Source organism: Narcine bancroftii, chromosome 1 (genome assembly GCF_036971445.1).
Source record: "Narcine bancroftii isolate sNarBan1 chromosome 1, sNarBan1.hap1, whole genome shotgun sequence".
Taxonomy (NCBI): Eukaryota; Metazoa; Chordata; class Chondrichthyes; order Torpediniformes; family Narcinidae; genus Narcine; species Narcine bancroftii.
Window position 1 is genome coordinate 201532706 of NC_091469.1, and position 21271 is coordinate 201553976.

Sequence of the window (21271 nt, forward strand, 5' to 3'; positions counted from 1 at the left end):
AGAACAAGTTACCTGAAAATCTAGAATTCAATGTGAAATCCAAAAAGCTATCAACCTGATGGAAGGTTTCATTGGGCCTCATTATATCAAAGGTGGCTAAGTCAGATCGGTCAGTGGGAATGGGATGGAGAATGAAAGTGCCAGACCATAGGGAGAGCCAAGTCTTGTTAAAGGAGTCTGCAATAATCAGTCACTCAACATAGTGGCAGCCACATTATGAATACTGAATGCAGTAGAATTGAATGGAAGTACATTTGAAGGACTGGTTGGCTCCCTGGAAGGTGAAATTGGTAGTAAAAGGGTAGATGTAACATTGCATGGAAAAATGCCCTAAGAAAGGAAGATTGATGGAGACAGGGCGACAATCTCGTCAAATGCTCCAACTGAATAGGAAGGAAAGATGTCAGGTAGTGGAAGCTGACATTTCTTTACATGTGCCCTATTTACCCACTGACCTGATAATTTACAAACACGAGGTTTGGACCTAGAGCTCAGATTGCCAATGGTTTGAACAGGAGTCTGTGAGGCTGCCTTGGCTGCAGGGGCGCTGGAGGCGAAGCAAAGCCATAGACACTCAGTGACTCTGAAGGAAGTCTCTTTTGCTTCTCTTTCTCCTATTGTTAGGGGGTCGCCTGGCAATGCTCATGGTAATTCTGTTCGCCTTATGGTGGACAAAAATTGAAGTATATAAATGTATATTAAATTTTTATGTATTATTACGTGACAATAAAAGGAACCTTGAACCTTTACAATTTATTTCCATAGTAAATCTAACCGTGCCCAATCATAGATATTCCTTTAGTTCAATCCAATTCCTCTTCATTCACCTTCTCTGAAATTGAAAACCAACTGTTTCTCTCTTTTCCAGTTTGATGAAAGGTTTTGGACCTGAAATGTTAACCCTCTCTTTACAGTATCACTATCTTGCTTGCTAAATGCTTCCTGCATCTTTTGTTTGCAAATTCAGTATTTTCAAATTCTGTTCCCAATACCTTTCTGTTCTGCCAAACAATATTAAATTTACTTCAGTTATTACCTCTGGAATTTGAAGTGCCCGGTGATTTGCACTCACGACTTTACAGAGACGCTGAATGTGCTCATAGAAGAGTCTGAAAGAAAAAAAAAGCGACTAAAAGATTAAATAACTAAAATGCAACTTTAATTCGCAATGAACAATGTCCAGCATTGTAACAGTACATTTAAAAAGAAGAATACTTTCAGGTACGCTTTAAGAAACAAGATAGAAAAATAATCTGAGAATTATATGTTGAAGAGGGTGCTATTTATCCTGATCTGCAAAACTTATGTCTGAATGGACTATTTCTGAAATAATTCAAACTTTACATTGCACATTCAGCATAAAATGAATTGGTGAACCCATCAGTTATTTCTAATAACAGAAGTCTCACTATTAGACAACCCTGATCATACAAGTTGAAAACAAAATTAATGTACATTATAAAGATCACAAAAGAATATTTGTGCGTCTTAAGCCATTTTTATAGAGCGGTGACACATTGAAGCCGGTTCAACGAAGGAAAAAAAAAGGCAGACTTACCTTTTATGGAGAAGGCCTATAAGGCTGATCCAGCGTTGCTTTTTTGGAGAGCAGCATCAGGAGCCATCCTCCGGAGCTGAGGGGAGGCGGAGCGAGTGGTGCAGTAGTGCCACTCACCGCCATGAATTCAAACATATGTGCTTGGAAACACAGAGCAGTTCCAGCTGCGTGGGGGATTATGGGCAACAAAGTGGCCATTGATCCCAAATTAAAACAGAAAGGTTGACCCCGTCAGGCTCCACTGTGCCCTTGTCTGCCTCCTTCCGGCCCAGCTCGGTGAAGGAGCGTGTGGGGGGGGAGGAACGGGAAGAGGATATTTCTGGGTGGCAGGAGGGAACCCTAACCCCAGCACCATTCACTATGGGTGCCGTAGTGGTGGCTCCTGCATTGCTTGCTGATGGCATTATTGTGACATCATCACTCAGCGCCATGGTCTTTATGGAGCTTCCACCTGTGAGACTACCCTCAGACAGATTGGAGTTTGTGTGCTGGATCAGCATGCTGAGATTTTATGAAGGTAAGTTAAGCAATTTAAGGGTGCCTTTACACTCGCTTATTATTTCATTATAAAAAGGGTTGTTTCAAAGATTTTGAAGAGAGCCATTTCCAAATTCATATTTTGTATATCAGGCATAATAAAACCGATTAATTTTGCTTGACTGTGGAGTACAGAATGGGCTTGGTTAAAAAAAAATTGCATTAGTTAGCACAGAATCATGGACACCTCAAAATGCCTCAAAAATTATTAAGCTTTTTAAACAACATGAATAATAATATACATCTAGAATGTTGCCTGGTGTACATTATAAAGATATCTGAAAACACACATTTCTTCTGCCCTTATCACAAAGACCTAAAGTCCTTTAATTTTTGACCTGGTAACTTTATACTTCAACTCCACCTTAGGAGCTGAAGAATGTCTTGCATGGCTATTAACATTTAAACTCAGTACCTCACACTGTAGGTTTTAAATGAATGGCTTTTGAGTGTTCACCCTTTCTTGAAAGGCAATGCACAAGCTTATATTTTGATACAACTTCACTAGGAGAAGAGTAAAATTTCAATTTTGCAACGTTGTAAATTTTAAGCTGAAGTTCAGTTGCTATCAACTAGATCTAGTCAAGTATCATTCCTTCAAACCTCAGTGAACAAAAATAAGCAAGCCATCAACAACCACACAGCTTATGAATAAAGATCAGAGGTCAGATCTTGGAATGGCTTTACCAATAAACATTTTTAAAGGCCATTTTCTTTTTGTATTCAGTGGGTTTATTATTTCCTGAATTACAGAAAGAGAATAATAAATAAGCATGAAATAATAAACACATTTTTGATGGGCTAAATAATGCTCTTGAAATGAGGACAAATGAATACCTTGTGGTAAGGGTTATTTTCAAAGTTGTGCACAATTATTTGTTCTTACTTACTGGTCACGTAAAATATCACCATCCTGATTGGGGTAGAAGGCAAATTTGAAAATGCGGTTCATGACACTACGTTCAATTGCCATCTGTGCATCCTGGAGCTGCTCTTCACTGGCATTCTGCCAGATAATGTCTTGTGCCATAGCTCCATACAGTGACTGCAAGAATTCTTCTACCAAGGCCGTTTTGTCATCTGCTGCAGTGAGATTTTGAAAATCTGCACAGACAGTGAAGCTAAATCAGAGCAGTACACAGTAGCTATTTTTAAAAACTTTTGCAGTCGTATCTTTCACAGTTCCCGTCCCTCCTCTTCTCGCACTGTTGATTTTGAGGTCTGTTATTCAGCAAGCAGTGACTGCCCTCTAGTGCCTCACCTGCAAGCCTTAACAGTGAGTTTTGGCAGGCTATTTTCCATGGAGACCCATCACAGTCTCGCCAAATTCTGTTTTCACCCAATGCCAACAAACTTCTCAGTATGGGTTAATAGATAGCAATCAAGAGCAAGAACAACAACTTGTATTTATATAGTGGCTGCAATGTCCCAAGGCATTTCACAGAAGCTTCAAACAGAATGTTGGCTAATCTTTCTCCTCACTAGCCCAGTAACATGAAGAGCCAACTCTGCTCCCCAACTGCTTCACAAATCAAAAATTAGCCAGCACAGTGTGGGCACTTCTGATCTATCTGGCGCTGGGGAACAGAGCTTTTCTCAACACGGACTCGGCTAAAGGATATTCTAGCTCAACTACTCTAGAAATGTTTACAAACATACAAGTTGAAAAATAAAACAATTACATTTTGGAATGGAATTGTTTCTTGTCACATGCTGAGATAGTGAAAAACATAGTTTTGCATGCAATCCAGGCAAGTTAACCCATGCTTCAGTACTAAAAGCAGTGCAAAATAAAAAAGTTCAGAGTATAGAGTTACAGTGAAACAGTTCAGTTTAAACAATGCAGAGTTGTATTCAATAGAAAAAGGGGGGGAGAGAAATGAGTAGGGGCTATGACTGGATGGGATGGGTCTTTTGATAAGTTGTCAGCTTTCCCCAGGCAGTAAGAAGTGGGGACAGCCAGGGAGGTTAGTTAGTTTGTGTGATGTCCTGAGCTGCCGTCACAACTCTGCTATTTCTTGCAGTCTTGTGTGGTTTAATGAAGAACAGCTGCCATATCAACCAATTGACACCAATTTAAATGCTTCAACTTTCTCTTGCGATATTTTGGAATTGTTCGAGATAACAACTGCAAATGTATATTAAAAATAGAAAATACTTCATTTATTGGAGCAGGGATCCTGCTTGTAAGAACATGCCACTTAAATTTACTTAAAATTAATTTCACAAATAAATTAACCAGAGTATTATTTCACTTTGAAATCAGCTACAATTGATCACCTGTTGCATTTCAAATATAATTAAGATTGATTTTTCCAATTGTAAAATTGATCATAAAATTCAAATATATATACCTCCTATCATCAGGAAACAGAAATTGTTATGGAAACTTTTTGGTAAAAATGTAGACTACTGATCCAGAAAAGGAGAATAAATACATATTGTCACTGTTGAGTGCATAACTAGCAGGAATGGTGGGGGTGAGAGGAGGGGAGAAGAGAGAACACATCAGAGCACTATTAAATCTGCATCATACACTGCTAGCTAGTCTGATCAGAAATGACCGGAGCTTGAGATAGAAGTTCAGTTTCAGATCTTAAGACAAGCTAACCTAAACCTCTCAAATTATCCTTCATGTGAAAGAATAAAAGCCCACAATTTATTTCATTCTTTTGCTTATTCAGCAAGATGTCTGTAGATTTTTTTTGTATATTAATGTTCATTAAGTCTTCCCTTAAATAGGTTTGTAAGTCACTGCCACAGAACAATGATCAAAATATGTGAAGAAACTACGATGTAGATGGTTTACATTTCTGAAATTAAAAAAAAACTAACTGGCAAAGATCAGTGAAACCAAATAATGGTTCCCAGCCTTTACCAACAGCACGCAATCCTACAAGAAATTGAAGCAGAAGTAGGCCATTCAGCCCATCATCCATTCCATCATGAGCTGATCCATTCCCCATTCAAGCCTCACTCCCTGCCTTCTCCCCATAATCTTTGATACCCTCACTATTCAGGTACTTATCAATTTCCACCTTAAAACACCCAATGACTTGGCCAAGTTTTCCATTACCTTTGGGAAATGACAACAAGGACATGAGTTATCTTGCAGGAATCCTTCACAGTGGTAAATCTTCACAATCAGTGTCAATTGCCAACTCACCCAATTTCCACACGTGACAAAAACATTGGTAGATGTGAATGGGAAAATGATCATGAACAAAGGACCCTGAAGACAAACCTAACTTGCCTAGGACTGAAATTAGCCAGTTCACTAGTTATTGGAGGTTTGAAAGGGTATTGACAGAATAGATTCACTCAACCTTTAGAATTATAAACCTGTCTAAATTATTAACTTTTGAGTTAGAACTCTGTAATAATTCAAAGAATAGATTTATGTCCCACGAAGCAGCAATTAAGAAAAAATTCTGTTAGTTGTCAATTGAAAAGGATTCATGTTACCTTTAATAAATTCCAGTATATGCTTCTCCCTACTTTCAAGCAACAGTCTCACACAGACTGTGGTGAAATATCTGTTGGCAACTTCTTTATCTCTCAGCACCCTTTGCAAGAGTCTTTCAAGGTGGGCTTGTGTAGTCTGGAGCCCCTGACGACATCTTGTCAAATAAGCAATATATGGAGCTCGTTTTCTTAAATAAAGAGAAAAAGTCACTGTCCATTTAATATTAATTAATTCAGAAAAACTTCAATGGCAGACTTGTTAAAATTATGTTACTAAACAAATGGAAGATGCAGCAAGATTAAAAACACAGCAGCATGAAAAAGCTGGCCAGATATCCCCAAACCAAAAGCTATAATGGATTTGAATGTTATTATAACTTATTGCAAATGGCCAATGGAAAACAATAAAACTAGTCTGTTGGTATTTAACTACAACTCATCCCCACACATGTTTATATGAAAATGCCAATTTTTTTTCCTGTCCTTGGGAGGAAAATAGAATATGAATGCTTTTCAACAGCAGGGTTAAATTATTTATTTTACTAGAATAAATGTTGAGAATGCAAAGATAATGCATGGCTTTTCTTTCCCAAAACAAGGCAACACCTTAGGAATATTTGTGACTACCCCAATAAGGGTCTGTTTGAGACCCATCCATGCCAATGCTCAATTTACCAGACAACACAATAAACACATTCTACCTGTAGTCCTCAGCGATGGCAGCAAGCAATTTGCGACAGGTCCTGTTGTCAAATCTGCTCACACACCGCATGGTTTCCTGAATCTGAGCCATTAGGTGTTTATCCTGCAAATTGATGGCTTCAGCCAACTGAACTTTGAGGAAACAGACAATCTCATTATCTAAAAAGTGGAGAGAAAACAAGAAATTAGTCAGAATTATACTTCACAAACATAGGAACACACAAAAAAGGCCACTCAGCCCCTCAAGTCTGCCCGACCACTCAATCCCATCATGCCTGATGTACACCAGCTCTATCTCCTTTCTTGTTCCAGCTCTGCTGAGTCCTGGATTCCCCAACATTTCAAAAATCAATTCACCTCCTCTTTTAATGTCTCCAGCGATCGAACCTTCATAACCCACTGGAGTAGAAAATGCCCGAGATTCCGCACCATTTGGGAGTCAAAATTTCTATGCACCTCCTTGTGCATCAACTTGACATTTACTCATCATGCTCCCTTGGGATCACCCCTCAGTTACACATCAAATAATACAGATCCTATTGAGCACTCAACTAATTCTCTCCACATTCCCCTCAACTCACATTAGATTCTATCACTCACCTACACACCAACAAAAATTTACAGAAGCCAATTAATCTGAGATCACAGGGAGAACATGCGAACTCCACATAGACATGTCGGGACTGAAACCAGATCTCTGGAACGGTGAGGCACGTAGCTCACTGTGCTATCCACTGCTAGAATGAAACAGTGGAACAATACAAGAGTCCAATGACTGTTTTGAGAAATTCAAAAGGGACAGGAAAAAGAATATACTGAAAAGAAATAAAATCCTGATAGAATTACACTTCCTTCAGTACAATTTGAAGGAAGATTCCTTGCTCATAATAATGAAAGAAAGCATCCATTTGTTTCCTCAGAGCAGAGCCAGAAAGCATTTTTGAATTCTCTTCAGGAGAAAATGATTAGTTCCCTAAAACAGAAATGATTTAATTCAGAATGTCCATGCACAGGAGAGAGCTTTGATGATTAAATAACATAAAAAAGTCCTTACCCTCAGAATCTCCTTGATCTGGTCCTCCAGGAGGGCCATTTCTTGTTGCTGAATGGGTCACCAAAGGAAAGGCAATTGAGTCAGCTGAGCACAGAGCCATTCGCAATTTCTTTTTTGCATCCCTAATTGGAGGAATAAAATGCCATTTTAGATTACAGGCAATTAAGCAAGATATAAACAACTGAAAATTCTTGAAACTCTGGGGTCCATTCAAGTTTTGGTTAAACCCATTAAACATAGCAATAATAATAAAGGATGGCTAAGTTGAAATCTCTTCACCAAAGTAGGCAAGCTTGCAGGACAATAGATTGAAAAGCAACAAAGCCATGTGCAATTGCTTTCTTCACAGCAGAAGGAGAGAAAGAGAAATGGAAAAAAGTGGCTTGATTCTTTCTGCATAGAAAGCAATAATAAAGGATGGAACAAACTTGAGGACTCCTTCTGCAGAGCAAAACACTCATTATCCTCACAATTGCTGCAATAGACTGAAAAGGATGCTACCTAAAGGAGAAGGTGGAGTCTTGAGTCTGTGCAGTCTGACTGGCAGAATCTGGCAGATCATCCGCTGACAGGTTCTGAAGTGTTTCATCACGTGGCGAATTGTGTACACTTTCATCTCCGATAACCTCTGGACAGAAGCAAACATCAACATTAGAACTTTTTGGAAAGAGTGACAGAACTCCCAAGCCCTGAAGATGAAGACTGATATATAAACACTCTCAATATCATGTTGATTTAATAGGAACGGTCTAGACTTCTATGCTGGAGCTCCATGCAAGGCTATCAGACAAAGAGTGAAGAACCAGCACAAAAGTGCAATGGACCATGAATGATCAAAGGATTGCCTTTTAAATTACACTTCAAACTCCTGCAGTTTTCTTCCTTCCTTCCGCTGAAAACATTTGGTATGGCACAACTGCTGAGTTTCTCCAGCATTGTTTTTACTTCAACCACAGTGTCTGCAGACCTTTGTGTTTTACTACTCCTTTCTATTTTGGTTTCCAGCATGTTAGTGCAGCTGTGTGGGTAATATCAATCTAAGGTTATATGTTGACTCTCTGGTGCCAGGGTACAAAATATTGCAGATCGAGTTCACAGCATTCTCAGGAAGAAGGGTGAGGAGTCAGTTGTCACGGACCACGCAAGGACCAATGATGTGGGTAAAGGAAGGATGATGAGGTCCTGCAATACAATTTTAGAGAGTTAGGTGTTAAGTTGAAGGACAGAACCTCTAGGGTTGTGATCTCAGGATCGCTACCAATGCCATGTGCTAGTGAGGTTAGAAATAGGAGGATAAGAGGGCGTGGCCATGTGAAGGACTTAGACAGATGCTTTTTGGTTGAACTCTCCATGAAGAGTACTAAATAGAACCAGGACAGAAAACAGACCATTCAGCCCTTCCAGTCTGTGCCGATCATTGTTCAACTAGTCCCATTAATGTGCACCCATTCCATAACTCTTCAGACCTCTCCCATCCATGTATCTATCTAATTTATTCTTAAAACTCAAGATGGAGTCCGCACCCACCACATCAGATGGCAGTTTATTCCACACTCCCACCACTCTCTAAATGAAGAAGTTCCCCCTAAACCTAGAGCCATATCCTCAAGTGTTTATCTCTCCTAAACTCAGTGGAAAGAGCCTGCTCGTATTTACTTTGTCTATACCCCTTATAATTTTGTAAACCTCTATCAGATCTCCCCTTATTTTGCTTCAATCCAAGGAACAAAATCTTAACCTGTTTAATCTTTCCCTGTAACTCAATTCCTGAAGACCTGGCAACATCCTAGTAAATCTTCTTTGCACTCTTTCAATCTTATTGAAATCCTTCTTGTAGCCAGGCAACCAGAACTGCACACAATATTCCAAATTTGACCCCACCAATGTCTTATATAACTTCAACATAATGTCACAACTACTATACTCAATACTTTGATTTATAAAGGCCAAGATGCCATAAACTTTCTTTACTACCCTATCCACTTGCGACACCACCTTCAGGGAACAATGTACCTATATCCCCAGGTCTCTTTGCTCCTCCGCACTCCTCAGTGCCCTACCATTTACACTGTACGTCCTTCCATGATTTGCTCTTCCAAAGTGCAATACCTCACACTTGTCTGCATTAAACTCCATCATCCATTTACTGGGCAATTCATCACTGTCCACTACACCTCCCATCTTTGTGTCAAGATTTTCTTCATCAAAAATGGATAAAACTAGTAAGAAAAAACCCAAGGCAGCTGAGAAAGATTGAAGACACTCCTATTCAACCAGGACATTGGGTGAAAGTCCAAAGGGAGCAGTGCAAAAATGGCGACAGTTCCGGTAGAATCAGGTAAAACTGGGGAGTTGGGTCAAGAATTGAGTATCATTCTGGGAAAAAAAATGGAGAATTTGAGTAACTGATTAATAAGTGTTGAAACAGTGATGAGAGATATGACAGAGAAAATGAATACAATAAAAGAGATTGTTGAAGACCTGATGGAGAAAATGGGTTGGACAGAGATTGAACTGACGAAAATGCATGAAAAACTTGTGGCTTTGGGGGAAAAAAGCCAAAAAATGGGAGTCAGATAAACAAAGACTGCTAGACAAAATTGACCATATGGAGAACTTTAGTCAAAGAAATACTGTCCGAATCGTTGGACTAAAGGAAGGAATCGAGGGAAGAGACCCAGAGAACTTTTTTCAAAAATGGATCCCACAAGTATTGGAAGAAGACAAATTTGGAGAAAAAGTACATATTGCGAGAGCTCATGAAACACTGGGACCAAGAAGAGCCAGTGATCGGAGACCAAGACCAGTTCTGGTGAGACTTTTAAACTACCGAGAACGAGCGATAATTTTTGGAGCAGCAAATGATTAGATTACTCCAAGCAGAATAATGACCTGCCTGAGGAGGATCATGAAAAGTTATTATTTTTCCAAGACTTTAACCCAACCTTGATTAAACAAAGAAAAGAATGTGAAGATGTGAAAAGACAACTACGTGATAAAAACTTGAAATACTCAATGATATATCCTGCGACTTTGAGGGTCAAAGTAGCAGAAGGGAACTGGTGATTTTTCAAGACAAAAAACAAGGTGGAAGACTTTCTGCAAAGTTTGTTAAAAAAATTAAGGTGTTGAGGGTGAAGATTGTGAAAATATTTATAATGGAAGTAGTAAAAGTTGTTTTTTTAAAAAAAAAATCTTGTATTTATTGTTTAAAAATAAATGCTCTCAAAGAGATAAGTAAAGGAAAGAAATCTGGGAAAAGTAGTAACAGGGTGGAGACTCCAGTCTAAGGGGGAAAATGGTGCCTGGAAAGGAGTTACAAAAAGAAGTGCTAAAGAGATTCCATGGGCTTTTCTCACAGTCTTTTGGGGCTCTACGTGTATGTCACCGTCAGGACAGGGACTTAAAGGGGAGGACCAATATTATTTAAAGCGTGAAAGAGATTTTACTGTTAACAAATATTGTCTTAAAGAAGAATAGGAATAGAACATGAAAATTTACTAGTTTTAATGTTAATAGAATTAACGAGCCAGTGAAGAGAAAATGGGTCTTGGCAGACCTAAATAAATTGAAGACAGATATAGTCTATTTACAAGAAACACGTCTTACCAAATTGGAACATGCAAAATTAAAAAGATGGATGGGGCAAGTAATATTGTCTTCATTTGGATCAAAAGCAAGAGGTGTAGTAATTTTAATTAATAAAAATATACTAACAATAGAAGAGACAATAACTGATCAAGATTTGTAATGGCACACTGCAAAATTAATGCAGAATCGTTTAGGAACATTTACACCCCAAACTATGATGATGAAGTCTTTATGAAGGGTATCTTTTTAAAAACTGCAGGAGGAAGGCAAAATATATTGATTGGAGACTTCAATTTTTGTTTAGATCCAATATTAGACAAATCAATGAGAACAATAACAAGTGTGAAATCTGCAAAAACAACACCAATGAAGGATCGAAATCTAATTGATAAATGGAGGTGGCTCAACATTTTGGAAAGAGACTATTCATTCTCCTCAAGGGTTCATGATTCACATACAAGGATTGACCTATTTTTAATGTCTGTCCAGTTACAAAGTAGAGTGGTAAAAACAGTATTTGGCAAAACTTTTATTAGACCACTCGACATTCACATTAACTATTATGATAATGGAAAAGCAAGAAAGTATGTACAGATGGCGCTTTAATAGCATTATTAAAAAGGAAGGAGTTTTGTGAATTTATTGAGACAGAAATATTTGGTGAAAACAATCTTCCTTCCACTGACAACAGTTTTCTAAAGCTATTTTGAGGGGACAAATTATTTCTTATATTAAAAATCTTAAGAGAATATGCGAGAGACTTACAAGGTCGAGAGAAGGATATAACAAAATTGAGAAAAGAATAACAGGAACACAAGAAAAATAAAGAATATTATAGAAAAGTTACAATACACTACAGACAGAATGGAAAAAATTATATTAAAATGAAACAAAAATATTATGAACTCAGGAGAATTGGCATATAAAATGTTATCTTAGCAGGTTAAAGCAGAGGAGTCATCCAGAATGAGAAATGCAATAGAAAAAGAAGCTGATACTATAACATATAATCAAAAAGAAATAAATGAAATATTTTGACAATATCATATGAAACTATATAAATCAGAATGAGTAGGAGATGAAAACAAGATGGAAGAATTTTAAACAAATATTTACCTTCCTTAACTAGATGATTTAGATGTTTCTTTTACAAGGGAAGAAACAGAGAAAGCTCTGGGTACTTTGCAATTTATCAAGTCCCCAGGGGAAGATGGGTTCCCTCCTGAGTTCTTTCAACAATTTAGAGATCTGTTGATGCCTCTTTTGATGTATGTTTTAGACCAGGCGGTGGAGACCCAAACCTCCCCGGAAACTTTTACAACTGCTATAATTACAGTGCTACTGATGAAAAGTAGAGATCCATTAAAAACCTCATCAGACCAATATCACTTCTGAATGCAGACTATAAAATTCTTGCAAAGGCACAAGTCAAAAGACTGGGTGAATATTAATACATCCAGATCAGGTGGAATTTGTTAAAGGAAGACATTCTTCAAATAGCCTAGGTAGATTATTCAATATAGTACATATGGCAAAATCAAGGTTGAATCCAAGTATAACTATTTCTTTAGATGCAGAAAAGGCATTTGACTGACTAGAATGGTCTTTCTTATTTAAAACGTTGGTGAAGGTAGAAAATTTATAAATTGGATAAAATCTCTATAAAAGCCAAAATTATAACTAATAACCACATTATCTATTTTTCCCTTGAGTAGATGAGTATACAGGGGTGTCCACTATCATCAACACCATTTATTCTGGCTATTGAACCTCTGGCAGAGATTATAAGAGGAGATCTGGATAGCAAGGGCATCAAAGTTGGACAGCAAGAACATAAAATTCAATTATTTGTTAATGATGTGCTATTATATATGTCAAACACAGCTGAATAACTGATAAGATTACAATATTAGAAAAACATGGAAGAATATCAGGAAATAAAATAAATATGGATAAAAGTGAGATAATGTCATTGGAGAATTTTGATATGTATCTTTATGGAAAAAACAAAAATAAGATATTTAAGAAAAAAGAAATAGGAGGGTAGTGCTACTTGACATGGCTAAAGACATGATGCAGGAAGGAGGGCTTCAAGTTTCTGGATCATTGGGCTTTCTTCCAGGGAAAGTGGGACTGGTTCCAATGGGATGGTTTGCATCTGTACTGGAGAGGGTCAAATATCCTTGTGTGACGGTTTACTAGTGCTGCTCCTAGATTTGCAAGGGGATGGGAACCAGAATGCCAGAGCAGACAGCAGTGGAAGAGGGAAAAAGACAAAGTGAAGATTGCATGCAATGTCAGAAATCAAAGGGTTGTACATGGTGGAAATGTTCTTGGGTACATCCATTTCAAATTCAAGTAGCATTGCAAAAAAAGGCAGATGAGCTTAGAGCATAGAATGGCATGTAGAATTATGACATTATGGCCATTAGTGAAACGGTTGCAGGAGGAGCAGGACTAGTAGCTCAATGTTTCAGGCTTCCATGGTTTCAGATGCAATGGGAGGGTTGGGGGGGGGTGGGGAATATGAAACAGGGAGGTGTGCCATTGCTAGTCAGGGAAAATAACTCAATTCTGCTCTAACAAGATAACCCAGAGGGCTCTTCTTCTGAGGATATATGGGTGGAGCTGAGGAACAGGAAAGGTATGAATGACCACACTTATGGGGTTGTATTATAGACTGCCCAATAATCAGTGAGGATTAAAGGAGCAAATTTGGAGAGAGAGATAGCAGACAGCTGCAGGAAACACAAGGTTGTGATAGTAGGAGATTTTAACTTTCCACATATTGACTGGGACTCCCATACCGTAAAAAGGCTGGATGGCTTGAAGCTTGTCAAATGTGTTCAGGAAAGTTTTCTAAATCAATATACAGAGGTACCAACTAGAGAGAGTGCAATACTGGATCTCCTATTAGGGAATGAGACAGGACAGGTGACAAAAGCATGTGTAGGGGAACATTTTGGGTCCAGTGATCATAATGCCCTTAGTTTTAAGTTAATTATGGAGAAGAATAGGTCTGGGCTTTGGATTGAGATTCTAATTTGGAGAAGGGCCAATTTTGAGGAAATGAAAAAGGATCAAAAATGCATGGATTGGGATAAGTTGTTTTCTGTTCATTGAAAGGCCTTCAAAAGGTGAAATTTTGAGAGTACAGAGTTTGTATGTTCCTGTCAGGATTAAAGGTAAAGTTAGCAGTTGTAGGGATCCTTGGTTTTCAAGGGATATTGGGAATCGGTGAGCCTGACATCAGCAGTAGGTAAATTACTGGAAAGTGTTCTAAGAGATCAGATATACAAGTTCTTGGATAGCCAGGGACTGATTAGGAATAGGCAACATGGCTTTATGCATGGTATGTCATGTTTAACAAATCTTATAGAGTTTGTCAAGGGAGGCTGCCAGGAAAGTTGATTAAAGAAAGGCTGTAGATGTTGTCTACATGGACTTTAAGGCCTTTAACAAGGTCCCATGTCGAGGTTAGTCAGGAATGTTCAGATGCTCAGTATTGGTAAATGGTAGGCATTGAGGAGTGCGGTAGAAGAGAGATCTGGGAATACAGATACACAATTCCCTGAAAGTGGCATCACAGGTTGATAGGGTTGTAAAGAGAGCTTTTGGGATATTGGCCTTCATAAATCAAAGTATCAAAGTAGGAGTTGGGGTGTTATGGTAAAAGTTCTATAAAGCAATGGAGAGGCCATATTTAGAGTATTGCGTGCAGTTTTGGTCACCCAACTACAGGAAAGATAATAAATAGGACTGAAAGAGTGCAGAGAAGATTTACTAGGATATTGCCAGACTTCAGGAAGTGAGTTACAGATAAAGGTTAAACAGGTTAGGACTTTATTCCCTGGAGTGTAGAATTAATAGAAGTATTTTAAATTATGAGGGATATAGACAGAGTAAATGCAGATAGGCTTTTTCCACTGAGGGTAGGTGAAATACAAATCAGAGGACATGGGTTAAGGTGAAAAGTTTAAAGGGAACATTAGAAGAAATTTCTTCACACAGAGAGTAGAGGGGGTGTGGAACTCGCTGCCAGCTGAAGTGGTGAATGCGAGCTTAATTTTAACATACAAGAAGAAGTTGGACAGGTACCCATAGACTGGGTACAGATCAGTGGGACTCAGCAAAATAATAGCTCAGCCAGACTAGAAGGCTTAAAGTCCTGTTTCTGTGCTATAACATTCTAATGTTCCATGGCTCTACGGTTAGGTACGAGAAATATTTAGCAACAGTTCAGTTCCTGCTGATTCTTTGGCAGTTACTAGGAGGCTATAGGTCTTCCCACAAAGTGATTTTACAGCCAGTTTTTTTTTTGGGTACACATTGGCCCAACTATTATACAAATCAGACACCAATTATGCTGCAAGATCTCCTGCTCATACCAGATCACACATCTTCATTTCAGTAAGAACAGATAAGGTCAAATAACATTTGCTTGGCTCTTGAGAGTTTTCTGACAAATTAAAACCAAAAGGGTTCAATGATCAACGTTTGCAAACCAAATGAAGAGCGTAAGTGAGGGAGAGGAGATATTTGCTTCACAGACATATGACTGCTGATTGTCTGTATGTCTGTATTTTTCTTGAATGTAAAAATTAAGCTGGCATTCACCACTTCAGCTGGCAGCGAGTTCCACACCCCCACTACTCTCTGTGTGAACTTTGACCATGACTTACCTGCAACCTCATCATTGCCAACTGCTTCACTAGGACTGGACCGTTTAATGGCACTTCTGTATTTGTCCAGAATATCCTCAGCAGCTTGGGCCTGAGTATTTAACCTGGGAACTGGCTCATCTGGTAATACACAGAATCAGTGTGAACAAACAAATAAATTAAAGGCTAACAGGTGAATTGATATTCAAATTGGATATCAGTGTTATATTTCTTCTTCAAAGGGCTTAAAACTTTTTCGATATGCTGTTATTTTCCTGGTTATAAAAGAATCAGTGCAAATTTGAGACATCTTGCTGGAAATAATATAAACTGCAAAAATTAATGTTTTAATACTCATAAAATGCCTTTTATAAGCAGATTAACTATGGAAATATCATTTAGAGAAATTAACAATTCCATGACCAAAATAAGCATCTAATAATTATGTAGAGTAATGAGTACATATCTTCTTCATTAGGCAGATACTGGTAATGCCTGTATCAAAAGGCAATTGAAAATAGGCTGAGAATGTTTGTTACTTGTCACTAAGATATTTATGGATTAGATCCAAATTGTTAGAATTAATGCACTCTTGAAATTATTCGCTTTTAAAAAAATTAACACACCAAATGATCACCTGTGACTTTGCTTACAGGTAATCCCAGTGCAAAGCTAGAAAACAATGTTGCATGCAGAAATTGAGAAAGCATGCTTCTACACATGCACAAATGTGAGCAGCAAACAACATTAGACACAGTAGAACAGCTTTGCAGCATAGCTCAAACACCAAGGCTCCAGGAACAGTGGAGAAAGCAAGAAGATTGACAAATATGCAAGATGGAAAATTGATGCAGTCACTAGAAAATTTAACGAGCATGATTGGTGATTAGCTTTGTTCCTGAAATGAAGTTTCTGGTGGAATTAAACATAATGAATAAATTAATTAAGGACCTCAAATTCCCCCAAGGATTTCACTGACTACATTTATGCACAACTTGGGATACTTTTTAGCAAAAGGAAAACTGGTTTTAAAATGTTTGTCATATTGGACTTTTTAAAAAAGCATTAGTGCGTTGGTTGGCTTTCAGTTAACATAAAATTTCCACATTCTAAACTCAAAAGGAGCACAATTTTTAAGTATATAGAAACAACATTTTAAAGAAATTATTCAATACAAAGGATCAGATGTCAGGAATTACATAAATGCTGGCTGCACAACTCAATGTTCAACTTGCACTTCAACTTCATCTTCTATCACTACCCTCTCCATTCTCCATTTAATACCACTACATAACTAAAATGTTAATGGAATTATTTTGTATGGATCAAGCACTTACAATCTCCTTAACGGAGGGCTTTCAACGTTCCCATACCCATCGTGAAATGTTTCCTGATTTCATTGCTCAATGGCCGAGCTTTAATATTTCTTTTTAATTTTTCATGTGATACAGCTATCACATGTTGCCTGCATTTGTTGGGCAAGACAGAAGTGAATGAGTGTCTTCCTGAACCACTCATGGAAGCGGGTACAGCTAAATTCCTTGTGAGGTGAAAAGTTTCTTCCCTTAATGGCCCTGGATGAATTTTACAATTAACCCAGTTCTCTTGGTCATATTTACTAGTGCCATCCTTTGCTTCTTGCTATTTATCAAAAGAAAAAATTCAAATTTCCAAGTATCCAAGGCAGGATTTAAACACGTTCTCTGGACTAATCAGTGTTCAGCAGTAATAGTTCCATGAGATTATTGTTTATATTTTGAAGCCTGTGCACCTCCACACTGAATTTTTGAGCCAGAGGAAATAGTTGATCTGCCTTGATCAAGGTTTGTGTAATTTTGAACTCTTGTGTAATTCAGTGCAATGTTTCGCTTGTTACCTGCTTAGAACATTTGCATGTAAAATGTCTGCTATAATAAAAGGTATGACTTTTGTTCTATCTACCCTAATTTAGTATTTTATTAAAACTTTAGTATATCTACGAGTTGACTCCTCACCCTTCTAAGCTCAATGGAGAGCATCTTGCACGTCGTTCACTTGCCTACTTTCCTCAAACTGGACTTCTGTGGACAGACAATCAGCAGTCATATGTCTGTGAAGCAAATATCTCCTCTCCCTCACTTACGCTCTTCATTTGGTTTGCAAACGTTGATCATTGAACCCTTTTGGTTTTAATTTGTCAGAAAACTCTCAAGAGCCAAGCAATATGCAATTAGATGAAACATGGATTTTAAATTAGTGAGGTTTTTAATAAAAGTATAATAATGTGATGCATCCTGCAAGATTATTTCTAAAGCAATAATTAATTTAATAACATTCATATTTTGTTCAGGACAACCTTATGATCTTTAACTTTCAGCCTAACACAACAAATGAGAACATTTTGTCAAATTATTTGCCCTTGCAATATTTTATTTCATCTTGCAATCTCAGCCAAGGACATTAAATTGAATTAATTTATTACTTTTAAACTTAAATTTATGCATTGAACAATTATACTTTTCTGGTTAAATGCATGGCACTGGTCTTCAAAATTGTTTTGACTAATGATAGAATGAGATTTCAATACACCAATCGCATGATTTTATTAAAGATCTTCATTATAGTTTAGTATTCATAAACTCTCAACCTCTGACTTCTAGTTATTCTTATGTCAATGCTCTTAGGAAATACAGTGGAGTTAATTTGCCTCTACTATCAAGCTTTAATTCGAGGAAATAAATGGGTTTCCTGTCTGACAGAAATACTTAAATTTCTCCTTACTCTAAAAGTATTTAGTCTTTTTTGTGTGGGAGGGAAGAAATCATAAAATCAAGTTATCCGTCATTTTCTAAAAATATCTCTGACCTACTTTGAGATTTAAATAAAAATAGTGATCCTATTTTCAGTCTTCCAAATCCTTTTACACTATCTCAATTATAAGGGTGATCATCCATGATGATCTTGCAATAATGAGACACTACCAGGAGTTCAACTAACAGCATCTTTACTTCACTCTTTAGCTCGGATGTTCCAGCTTCTTTCAAGATCAGCTGCCAGCAGAACAGCTGGTTTAAAGGCTCCTTATCCTGATGCCACTGAACAGAAGTGTACATGTGAATGCAACATCAGCTACTACAAAATTATCTCACTTCATCTGATCAGTACAACAACTCTGCAGGCTCCAGGGTTATTTTTAAATAGGCAGTCCTACCACACTGACCTCCAGGACTATTGGTGCCAGGATCATGCCACTGGCATACTGTAGATGACAAGGGGTAAATATTTTTGGCTTGCTCTCTCTGGCCCAAGAGCTGGAGTATCACACGAATACCTTCAGGAGATGTAAGCTAATATATCAGTGAATCTTGATTCACTCAAGATTCACTGTTATCTACCAAAATGATCATTTATGGAGGTTGACAGAAGTTTTTGTACCTTGTTCAAGAACAAGCTTACAAAAAAAATCAATCATGTTCCCATCATTTTTTTCTGGCTTTCCTTTGCAATTCCCTTCTGGAATGTATACATCTTCATTACAAAAACATTTTACTCACTCAAACCCATTCAGAGACCCTGTCACAGGAGCTCCTCTTCCTCATCACGGAAAAAATATGGATACTGGGAGTCTTAATTGTAGTTTGCAGATCAGCAATAACTAAATACTGACCAGTCATATGCAAGGAATACAGGATAGTGTGCACAGAAATTGACTGAGGAAAGTACAGAGAAATAGAAGGATGGAAGGGACAAAATAATGTGGTGAAATGTAGTTTATCACATGTATCAATTGTCAGGTCAAGATTTTGAAATCTTTCAGCTGAAAGAACAAAGCCCAAATAAATCATGTCTCTTCAATTATTCCATTTTAATATTCAAACACAAAAGTTTCAGTGCCACCCACAATGACATGGAAACTAATTTTGAGAGAAATCATCAATTCCCAGTTAACCAAAACCTGAAGCAGGAGACTGCTTCCTTCCATTCATCTTCAGAAGTGAGAAAGTGAGTCGAAAAATGAAGAATCAGGTGAGTGAGATGAACTCACTATACCTTTGCATAATTAATGTTTGTGCAGGAAAGAATCTCAGGGTCGTATGTGATGTCATGTATTTATTCAAACAATAAATTTGGCCTTTGAGAAAGGATGATTGCAGGTGGCAAATAATGCTGAGGTGGAAATAAATGGACCTGGGAATCAATAAAAAAACAAGAATATCTAGCACAAAACAGAAATTAAATTAAAAAAAAACAAGAAACTTGCAGCGAAAGTTTCATAAGACGACATGAAAAAATCTAAATGATGGTCTCTATTTCAACTCTTCTCTTTGACCTGTTTGTGTAATTTATATTCACCAACCCATGATCCAATCAGTCATTAAGCACTAGCAGGTGTACGAAAATTGGTCAACAAGTTACATTGGACAGACACAGAATTTTAACAGAAAAAACCACTGCAAGATGCTGTATTATCAGAGCAAATCAGACAAACTGAATTATGCCACAATAGTCTTAAATCCATCATGAGCTTCACCAGATAACTCAGGAAAGCCTTCTGCTAAAATTCCCTTATTAGGCACTTTCCAATAAATATAATTTGAGAAATCTTTTGAATTCCCTCTGTGGGAAAACAAACCACACAAAAGTACCCTGTTGGCTGCCACAATACCTTGTAATATCTTTCATCCAATCCTCAGGTTTCTGTTTGAGAAATCTTTAAGTGTACTTTACTCTTCAGTTCATCCTGTATTTTCAATATTGAATTTTGCAACATTTCACGTTCCTTTTGTGTTCATCTGCATTGATGGTCATGATAGCTCATTTGCTCACTTGAGTAAATAGGGCTACAGAACAGAACCAATAATCTCAGCAGCCCCAACACTCCACCATCTACTCTCCAGAAATGCAGCAGGGAAACAGACCCTTTGACTCAACTCCTCTAATTTATCAATCTAAGCTAGTCGCATTTGCTTACATTTGGCACATATTCCTTTGACCCTTTCCTATCTATATACTTTTCCATACATTATTCTACTCCTTCCTCTGTCAGCATTCCATATACCCACCACCTTTTATGTGGAAAAAAATTGCCCCTCAGACCTCTTAAATCTTTCCCCACTCACCTTCAACCTATGGATTCTGCTTTGGGGAGAAAACTACACCTCTTACCGGTGCCATTCGTGATTTTGTATTCATTTAGGTAAGCCCCTCAGTCCACTGTGCTACATCCTTCCCTCATAATTCAAGCCCTCCAGTCCCAGAATTTTAAAAAATTTTAGACATACAGCATCTTTCCAGTTTAATGACATTTGTGCTATAACTGAGCATCCATAACGGCCAACAGTATTGCAAATGTGGTCTTATCAAAGTCTTAACATGGTGTCTCAATTCCTGGACTCAATCCCTCACCAATGATGGCAAATGTGCCAAACTCTGCCTTCCTGCCCACTTGTGTTGCCACTTTCAGACAATGTACTTGAACCCCTTGGCCTCTTGGTTCTTCCTCAGTTCTCAGAGCCCTACCATTTATTGTTCAAGTTCTGCCTTGGTTTAATTTCAAAAAGGCAAACATTTTGCACTTATTCAAATTCAACTCAATTCCTCAGCCCACTGACTCAGTTGATCAAAATGCCATTATATTCTTAAGATAACCTTTCTCATTGTCCCCTACACCATCAATTTCAGTATCATCTGCAAACTTGCTAATCATGCCACCTACATTCTCAT

The 21271-nt window shown here is 37.7% G+C and overlaps 1 protein-coding gene across 14 annotated transcripts in view; it reads right to left on the minus strand.

Moving 5' to 3' along the window:
- gapvd1 (GTPase activating protein and VPS9 domains 1) overlaps positions 1-21271 on the minus strand; it is a 191598-nt gene that overhangs the window by 14195 nt on the left and 156132 nt on the right. For 13 of the 14 annotated variants that reach the window (XM_069888263.1, XM_069888256.1, XM_069888266.1 and 10 more), the window contains 7 exons: positions 15590-15709; positions 7818-7944; positions 7317-7438; positions 6262-6421; positions 5561-5748; positions 2986-3199; positions 1037-1109 (listed from right to left, as the gene is read on the minus strand). In XM_069888263.1, the coding sequence (XP_069744364.1) occupies positions 1037-1109; positions 2986-3199; positions 5561-5748; positions 6262-6421; positions 7317-7438; positions 7818-7944; positions 15590-15709 (1004 nt within the window). The remainder of the gene's footprint in view (positions 1-1036; positions 1110-2985; positions 3200-5560; positions 5749-6261; positions 6422-7316; positions 7439-7817; positions 7945-15589; positions 15710-21271) is intronic. The other variant, XM_069888283.1, reaches the window with a different exon arrangement.